This window comes from Mesitornis unicolor, unplaced genomic scaffold (assembly GCF_000695765.1).
Source record: "Mesitornis unicolor isolate BGI_N332 unplaced genomic scaffold, ASM69576v1 scaffold1649, whole genome shotgun sequence".
Taxonomy (NCBI): Eukaryota; Metazoa; Chordata; class Aves; order Mesitornithiformes; family Mesitornithidae; genus Mesitornis; species Mesitornis unicolor.
This window is the reverse complement of record NW_010205015.1, coordinates 39,058-48,552: the sequence shown is the minus strand read 5'-3', so window position 1 is coordinate 48,552 and position 9,495 is coordinate 39,058. Positions and strand designations below refer to the sequence as shown.

The 9,495-nt window shown below is 46.8% G+C and overlaps 1 protein-coding gene across 3 annotated transcripts in view; it reads left to right on the top strand.

Annotated features, from left to right (window-relative positions):
- CDC42 (cell division cycle 42) overlaps window positions 1-5,593 on the top strand; it is a 15,018-nt gene extending 9,425 nt beyond the window's left edge. For 2 of the 3 annotated variants that reach the window (XM_010191222.1, XM_010191224.1), the window contains one exon: window positions 2,708-3,576. In XM_010191222.1, the coding sequence (XP_010189524.1) occupies window positions 2,708-2,797 (90 nt within the window). In that variant the 3' untranslated portion in view covers window positions 2,798-3,576. Of the gene's footprint in view, window positions 1-2,707; window positions 3,577-4,190 lie in introns of those variants that run through there. The other variant, XM_010191223.1, reaches the window with a different exon arrangement.
- The last annotated feature ends 3,902 nt before the right edge of the window (window positions 5,594-9,495 follow it).

Genomic DNA, 9,495 nt, shown 5'->3' with positions numbered 1-9,495 from the left:
TCAGCAGCCTTCTCACCTGGAGGAATAGTCGGTTTGCATCTGCTGTGTTCTTCTTCCTTCATTTGTTGTTGACTCCCCTCACAAAACACCTTTTTCTCAGTCTGTCAGCAATAGCTGCCAACAGAAACGTAGATTATCTGCGAAGGGGTGTTTGAAGTTCCCAGCAGTGATGTAGCACAGAATTCAGCTGGCTTTCCTCATCAGCAGGGCTGTGTCCTGCCTGCATGGCAATGCTGTAATAGCCGATTTCAGCTGAAGCCAGACTCAGCTGGGCAGTTCAGTCTCTCTTTACCTTGGCTTCTGTCTGCTCAGCTCACCTCAGCAGCCCAGGATGGTTTTTTCCTTCCCAACTAATTTACAGATTACTTTAACACCACAGTAGTAAGTCCTCATAAAATCGTGGAGCCAGAGTTTTGCTTTTTTTCCTGAGAGGAAGCATTTGCTTGTCTGTATGGAAGTTGATGTTCTGAAAGCCCTAGGTGACTGGTAAGAGGCTGAGTTTCTGAGCCTTTTCTGTAAAGGCAGAGCATCTTCTCCTTCCTGAGTTTCATAGCATCACGGAATGGTTTGACTGCAGTACTGAGCAGTCAGTTTTATCCCTGCTTTCTTCAGGCTGTGGAATCCCTTTTTGTGATGAAGGCACTTTCAACGTCTGTCTTTTCAAAATTGTACCAAATACCACTGTAAAAAGTGGATAATGCTGGGCTGTTAGGAAAGGGGGACTGACAGATTACAACTAAAATTATCGTTGTTTCTGTTACACTTGCAGTTTAAATGTCTGAGTGGACTTTCTGAAGCTCAGTGCTGGTACCTAACACAAGGGAGAACTTTGAATTCAGTCCCTTTTCCCCCCCTGTTGCTGGGTAGGCAGATTTGGCACAGATTTATAAAGTGTTTTAAACCTCACAGGACTGGAAGGAGCAAAGGAAGCCTGAGCTCAGCCTGCTCCCCAGTGCAGCGCTGGAGTATCAAGACCTGTGGAATCAAACACAGCTCTCTTCATTAAACCCAACAACGATTTTGTCCCTGTCCTGTTTGCTTCTCTTCTCCTAGTTTTTTTTGTTAGGTCCTTAAAAAAAACAACACCCAAATTCTGTTCTCTTGAACAAAGTAATCTCTCCTGTGCAATGGAAAAACAGAGGAGTCGTCCCTGAGTGGGAGAATTAAGGCAGTGTATTTTCTTGACTCTTGCCCTGTCTGGGTTCTTAATCTAACAGCACATAATTGAGTTTATACTACAGCCTTTTTCTTGCAGAGAAATAAAATCTAGTTAGTGCTCAGACTTCACATAGCCATTATTTATTAGAAGTCTCCAGCTCTTTTGTCAGCCTGGGTTGCAAGTCATTAAAAAAAAAAGTTGCTGGGGAAGATGTACAGAATGGTTGTACGTGGTGATTTCCTTAACTTCTGTTCTTTCGAGTATAATCTTGCATGTAACATGATGGACTTAAATGCTTCCAGGTGGAATTGCCTTAGATCTCCCATGTATGTGCCTTGGTAAAACAAGATTAAAGACCTTCTAAAAGGGATATATCCAGTCTAACATGTGAGGGAGAAACCAGTGACATTTGAATGATAAAGATAAATAATCTTAATTTTGCAAAGACTACGAGTGTTTACAGGAAGTGAGTTAAGCTTTTCTGTTTGTCTTTGACTGGGATAAAGCAGTTCTGAATGTATGAAGGTTGCACTCACGACAGTAGATTTAGGCGAGTCCAGTTAGCATAAACAGAGCCAGGTTTCACCTCTGGTGTTCGTGTGTAACTTGGCCGAGCTGTGTGGGAGCAGTAACGCGCTGCAGTGCTCCCGTTGTGCTTCCAGCAAAGGCAACGCATGCTTTGTGTTCCGGTGTCATCCCTGCGAGCTCCTTGCAGCTCTGTGACTGCTTGTGTGGTGCTGGATCCCAGTTACTCTGATCCTAACACTGTTCCTGTCTCTCTGTAACTCAAGTTGTTGGACTTGCTTTGGTAACTAAACTGAATAACTGAAGCGCACCGTTCCCACGCTGGCTCTCGATGTCAGCATAGCAGTGCTGGTGAGGTGATGTATCGCCTCATAAAAGCCTGATGGCCGACGTCTGAACGTGTTGATGGCAATGGCTTACCAGTGAGGTGCTGCTTCCATCCCAGATCCCGTTTTCCATGCCATCTGGAGGTCTTCAGTTATTCAGGGGCTGAATTCACAAAGCAGAGGGGTTGTGTGGAGCCCTGACTCTGGACCGGCAGCTGCTGGGGTGGTTGGGAGCAGCGAGTCTGTGTGTCTGAGGCGCTTGCTTATCCACAGTGGGCACCTGTGAAAGGTTTGCCTGACCTTTTGAGTCCCTGTGGTGGGGCAGGCTGCTCTCCACTGTGTTTATTCCCCTGTAAACTCCCCGGGTGTAGATTCAGCAGTGGAAACCACCGTCCTTTGTGCCACCCCTCCCACCCCATGTTCTTGCCGATGGCCGCTGTGTCTGTGCCTCTGCCCTTCTGGGTGCTCATTTTGTCTAACTTGGTCTGTCACGTGTGTCCTGTCTGTCTCTGACATTGACTTCTGGCTCATGTAAATGAGATTTCCTCCTGGGATCTACTTTGTTTTTTGCAAAGTAAATCTGTTTACTGCCTCTGTGAATTCAGCCTGGTCTATCCTGAATGCTCTTTGTATCTGCTTGTTTTTCTCTAATCCTCTAACCTGGCTGCTGTTTTCTCTCCTCCCCTCTGTCTTGTAGAGAGGTCTGAAGAATGTGTTTGATGAGGCTATCCTAGCTGCCCTCGAGCCTCCGGAAACTCAGCCCAAAAGGAAGTGCTGTATATTCTAAACTTTCTCCTTCCCCTCTTGCTGCTGCTTCCTCTGTCCCACTACTGTAGAAACCTGGTTAAAAATAATGAATAAAACCACCTTGGTTGAAAGCTGTCGTGTCTGCTTTACCATCTTAGAGCAACCTCTGTATTAGCTCTTGGACTGAAAACAATACTTACGATCTTTAGTAAAACGTTGTGACCGTGGACCATGAACTGGACTCGCTTAACTCTCTGCTGCTTGGGTTGCCAGATGTGGGTAGCTTTATAATTCAGGCTGTTGGGGGAAAGGCTCTGGTTACATCATTATTTAAAGCAAGATCAAAAGAATAAGACGTGGTGTTTGATCTTCCTGAATCCAACTGGAAGAAGCAATGCGTGTTTTTTTCAATTTCTACTTGTGACTCTTGTTAACTGTATTTGCATGACAAAAGTACATGAAATGGTGATCTGCAAGTTATGCTGTAATGTGAAGGGTTTTCTGGTTCTCCTTTGTGCAGTGAGATGTTTTGCTGTTGCTGTTGCTTTGGCTGTCTGTGCTGTAGTGGAGTATTTGTCAGTCCTCGGAGGGAAGGAAATATCAATGTACTTGCTACTGCTTTATGAACTGTTAAAATTATTGCTTTCACTAACATGGTAGACCTCCTAATTTCAATAATAGATCCTTAAAGCCTGTTACTGTAAGATGTAAAGCTGCTGCTTACTCTCATGCTTCTGATTTTTATTGTTTTAAGGAGAAAACATCAATTGTAGCTTGTCTTTAAATTTTGAAATTAAAAACTGCAGTTGTTTGTATAAATGACTGATGAAGCTTTATTCCGATTTGCACTTCCTGGCTTCAGTTTAACACCTAACGCAGTGTACGGCTCCCGCTTCCTACTCCTCCCATCCTGACCTCTCTGATGCCATGCACAGCTTCTGGGCTCTACCTGGCTGCTCCTGACCAGGTGTTTGGGGCTGGAGCCCGCCCAGGGCACATACTGGAGCAATTTCTCTTTGCATGCTTGCCTTGTCTCTCCTCTCCCCTGACACACGGGTGTCTGCTCCAGATCCAGCTCTTCCATTTGAATGCAGCACTTTCTGCTTTGTCATTAGCATGTGAAACGTGTTAGTAGCCAACTAATCGTAGAAATTGCCTTAAGGAAATGACTTTTTGGTTCGTGTGTTTTGCTGCTTGTGAAGTGTACTGGTCTGGTCTCAAAGGATTCACGTTCCTCTTCAGAAAAGGAGATGCTGAGGAACTGCTGACCGCAGCAATGCAGCTCGGACAGAGCCCAGGAGTCTCTGGGAGTTGTGGATGGCAAACCTCGACTCGTCCTTCGAGGGGTTTGTCGGCCACTCGGCTTTCTGTGGTTTTGTTTGTGTGAAAACTCAAAAATGAGACTGCCCCTTTCTCTCTTTGCCCCTTTTCAGAAAGGCCTAAAGAATGTATTTGACGAAGCGATATTGGCTGCCCTGGAGCCTCCGGAGCCGAAGAAGACTCGCAGGTGTGTGCTGCTATGAACGTCCCTCCAAGAGCCCCTTCTGCAAAGCTGGTGTTTGATGTCATACTAAAAGCAATGTTTAAATCAAACTAAAGATACAAATTTTAAAATTTGTTTTCGCAATAATGACAAATGCCCTGCACTCCCATCTCCCCCACACGATCCCTGTGTGAGATGAGAATGTTAGTGTTTATTCCCCAGTGCCCCCTCAATTCAGTTAAACTAGTTAATTTTGAGTAATTATGTATTATCAAAAAACACTGATCAGTACTAGTTTTTTTTTATTTTGTTTACTGTTTCTAATTTTTTGGTTTAAGATCCAGGCATGCTTGTGATGACTTTTTCTGTAACAGACTAATTCTAGGCTGTTTTACTGAAGCCTCGTCCCTTACGCCAGTCTGGCAAGACTTGGTTCTGGTTTCAAGAACTTCTGGGGCTGTTCTGCAGCCAGCCAGCAGCCTGGGTGTGAGCAGGCTTTAGTCCTAAAGACAAACACAGGAAAGTAAAATGTCCCAAGCTGGTGCTCCTCTGAGGAGGAGTGTGGAAACTGTATCTGCATCTCCTCGAAGTTGCCTTTTTTCTCTTCCCCTGGCTTTCCGCTGTGCAGGTCATAAATTTCTACCCCATCCTCTAAGTTATGAAGCCTTAGGAATAGGAGAATCATTTTCTCTGGATGCACCATCAGACTTGAAACTCGCTTGCCAGTCTCTTCCTTAATCTTGACATCGTAAGCTTTTGTGACGTGATGAAGAAATAACTGCACCTTTTACAGCATGCCCAACTGATTCAGTTGGCTTTTAACAAACCCATCTTCTGCCAACCCTTAATTCTTAGAGAAACGCTCCCAGTGACCAGCATACGCACTGCTGTTGGGACATGCTGAAAGGGCCTGGTGTTTGAGTTTTGGAGCTGGCCCTGGTGGTGCATCTCGTACTGGATGGCTTGGCATCCTTCAGGGAGGGGTGGAAAGACAGACCTGTGTCAGTAGAGGGTTTCTAGTGTTTAGTGTGGCACCATATAGGGACCAGTTAAGGGAACCCCCTTTTTCGGCATTTTGCTCATAAGTAACCTTGAACCTGTGAGATGGGCTCCAGCCCGCTGAGGATTGCGTGCAGGGTCTTTATGTCGACCGACTGCAGTGTCGTAAGGATTTTACCAAAAATATATTTTGGCTTGCAAATTCAAAGTTTTTTAAGACTTAGAGAGTCTTCTCCATCTTCCAAAATTCCGATTTCTTGTAGACTCGTTAGTGTTGAACCAATGCTTTTTCATGTCTAAGTTCTTTGTATATGCATTCTTTTCAGATGTATTAAACATAAAGTATCTTCACAAGCCTGCCTGAGGGTAGTTATTTCACTTGTCTTTCTCTTGAGCGTGGAGGACTTGCAAATACGGCTTTTATCCCTTGGAGCCCCACTTTCTTCCTTACCAGTTAGCTTGGGTCTTTCCTTCGTGCTTAATCCTGTCAGTTCGTGCCGTCTTCCCTCATCTCTGCTGCTGGCCTCGGCTCTGTCAAGATTGCTCTGATCTTTGATGCAACGTCTCTGCTGTCATACCCAGCTGAAGAGAGGGCACGGTGCCTCTTAGTGAAGGGAATACCCTTTGTTGTGCACGTTCCCAAATATTAAAAGTTGGCTTTTGGAGGTTATTGGGCTCTTGCACCTCTTTTGTTGAGAAGCTGTTTTTTGTGGAAGGTTCCTGTTGCCGGTTCATGGACAGATAGCAAAAGCCCTAAAGGGACAAATGACATCCTCCCTCTCTTCCAAACCCACACCTTTTTGTTAATTCTCCGAAGAAATAATGAAGACTTACACTGTTGATGTGTAATTTGTAGTAATTATTAAAACACATTCCAAGGAGCCCCATTAAAGGTCCCTTTTATTTCAAGAAGCTCACTTGTGGGTGCTGTAATCCACAAGCTTAGAGTAGTGTTTTTTCACTTTTCGCAGTGATTAGTGCTGCAGTTCAGCTTTGCAGCTCAGTTTTTAAATTGCTGTCTCCTATGGAGAGGGTTGGTGCTAGGTCTGTGGCTCCCAGTTCAAGAGCTGCTGGTGCCTGGTGACAGCTGAGCATTGGTGGCTGCTCCCTGTGCTCACAGCAGACCGAAATGGCCTTCTGTGCCTTCTGAAAGCTGAACCTAACCCTTATGCCTAAAGCCTGGTGACCAAGGGAGTGCCTGCATGAAACCAGGCAGGAAACTGCCTCTGAAGCACTGAGAGAACCCTTTAGGACTTCTGCTGTAAGTGGCAGGGTTACACTGTCAGGCTTCTGCTGTCTTGGGTGCATCCTTCATGGACACTGCCTGTAGCTACCTGGTCCTGCATAAGTTTTTCTGGCAGTGACCTGTGCCAGTCCTTTCATGCAGGTCCATTTGGCAAAGGAATAAAGTCTTTGCTGTTACATCAGTGCCCACAAGGTTAAACTTGGCTCTGGAGGGAATCCCGGAGGCACTGGGTGATGGAAAAACATCCTTTTGGAGGAATGGTGCTGCTTCCTTCCTGTCTGTGTTGTGCTGCTTTGCAAAAGTCCGAGAGCTCCATGAATCTGCTAGGCCACAGCAGAGAGCACAGTTGGGAGAGAGGACAGGATGCTGGAGCTGTTTAACCAAGCTCAAACACCTTAGCTCATGGGCTTGGTCACACCATGGCTTCTTTCTCTGGAGCTCAGTAGTGAGATCTCTCTCAAGCCGGGTGTGTGAGGTGGGTGCTGTGTTGCCGGGCTACGTGAGCTTCTCACAAGAGCTCCTTGGTGTCTGCCTCCCTTGCTGTGTGAAGGCAAAATGGGCAAAAACCATCATGTTTTTTCTCTTGGGGTTGCAGTTTTCAGCTACCAGACTTGAAAGTAAAGGTCTTGGAGGCAGGTGGGAATACTTGGCACCTCCCTTGATCCTGGTGTGGGCGGGTAGGATGTGGTGTGAGCTGGGATTGTCTCATGGTTTTACAGCAGAGGACTTGCCTGTCTGGAGATGAGCCCACAGCTCTGCGCTGTCCTCTCACCTCTGAGGATTCCTGAGGTCCCTGTGGTGGCTCCCTGGCACAAACAGGACATGAGGTCAGAGCTGGCTGCTTAATGGGCCAAAAACCTCTGATAGGACAGCATCCGGGTATCATCTTGGAATTGCTGCGAGGATCGAAGGCTACACAGGCACTGAAGAGCAGTTCCTTCATTTAATGCCTGTGATGCACAGTGATTTAATGACATCTTTGTTATTCACGTAACTCTTCTGCTAAACAGCCACTTACCCTGCACCAGGACTATGTTAGTGATTTCTGGGTTTCGGTTGGCTCCCACGTGAGCCTCCAGTTCCTAATACTAAATCAGTTTTGCCTAAAAGCAGGTAGTGAGCAGAGCTCTTGCTTCTCTTGGCTGCTCTGAACAAGTGGCTCTGTATCTTCAGCAGCTGCTTGTTGTCTCTGAAGCAGAGATCATCCCTTTCCCTGGCTCGGCTGCGTGCTCCCACACCACCCTATCCATTAGCTCCACTCAGCTGTACAGGGAAGATGATTACATTCACTAATTGCACAGAAATGGAACCTCTTGTGGGATGCTTCCCTGATGAACGAGTGGACTCTGCCAGTTTTTCGTGGTGAAGCTGATGCCAAAATGACTGTAAGGGAGGAGGTAGGAGAGCAGATCTGAATGAGAGGCCTAGGGAGGAAGTGGGAGTGCGTACACAGTCTGACCAGTTGAGCTCTATCAGGTAAACACACCTATGCTGTGTTGACAAATGGGATGAATCAGTTTGTTTTCTCATCGTGCTGCTGTCAACAGAGTTGAAATATGGAAATTGAGGACTGCTGGCTAAATAGGCAAATAATGTGGAGAAAAGTCCTGCCTCTCTTGTAAGGGACATGCGTCAGAAATCCAAGAGAGAAGGTTGGACTGCAGTTGATTACTGGTGGGAAGAGTGCTCCAGGGCAGCAGTTGCTTTCCCAAGCAGCAGATAACTTCAAGCTCAGTCCCTCCCTTGCTGATTTACTTAATACAGGGAAATTTCCCACTGTGCATAAGCTGATCTAACCAACCCTGCTGTTTCTGGTGCAGGCATGGTCTCTGCGTGGCTGCTGTAACTCAGACTGGTGCTAAACTGGTGGCTGTCTTTTCTCTCCAAGCTTCCCTGTGCTGTGCCATCAGGAACACGCTGGAGGTGTGAGCTTTTTCTTGCTCTCCCTTGCCTGTTTCCCTGTGGGGCAATGGGAAACTGCAGAACAAATGGTGCTGCTGGACAACAGATGCAGCTGGGCTCATCTTTTGTGAAGTGTTTGGGAAATCAGGGAGCGGGGCTGAGCTCTGCAGCTTTACCAGGAGGGAGTTGATCTGCTCAGCCGTGTTCTTCTCTCCTTCCCAGTAATGTGCTGGTTCTTGCAGTCAGTGCTGTGCATTATACTTACCTGGGTGTGCCCCTTATTAAAATGAGGGTAGGGTATCGTGTGAGGAAAGAAGAGCACATTTGATAAGAGCTTTTTGGAGCAACTGTGTCTTTACCAGCACCATGGAGTCACCCAGGCTCTGAAGCAGTTTCACTGCATTGCCCAAACCATGGCACACCACTGGGCAAACGCTGCGCTGGGAGGCTTTCCAAGCTGTGTGCCATCTCCTCTGACCTCGGATGGTCCTCTTCTTTGTTTGCTCTTGGCTTGGGTTGTGTCTGCCTGCTTTTTCTTAAATAAACTGACCTTTTCCTAGGTCAGATCCGTGTGCAGATCTCCAGGTTGTCCATTCTTGATGTGCTGTGTTTCTTAGAGTGTTTTTGGAGTGTGCTAGCTGGATTTGTACTAGGTAAAGTTTAAATGGATGTCGTTCTCCAGCAGCAGAGGGTCTTTGGGACCTGGCTGAGTTTGGAGGCCCCCCTGAAAAGCACGTGATGTTGCTGTTGGGTATGGTTTCACTTGGCAGATCTGCTGCTGCTGTCTTTGCTGTTTGCTGCTGTAGACACAGCTAAAAACAGACTGATGATTTTGGCGTCTTCCCAAAAGGCAGTAGTGTCCTCTGTTACTTGGCCACCATCTAGGTCTCATTTTGCAGCTGGTAGCAGCTGTCTCCTTTTAAAAACAGACTTGGAGTGGGAATTGCAAGAGCCATCGTGTCAGCACTGCTCCTGACCTGGCCATCCTGTTGCCTTCACTCTACACAAACCAGCCTCTCCCGACGTGCAGATATTTTGCGTGGGGTGCTTCTGGGGTCCTGTGCTGGGGGGAAAACTGCTTTGCTTTCCCTGGCTGCCCAGGCTCTGC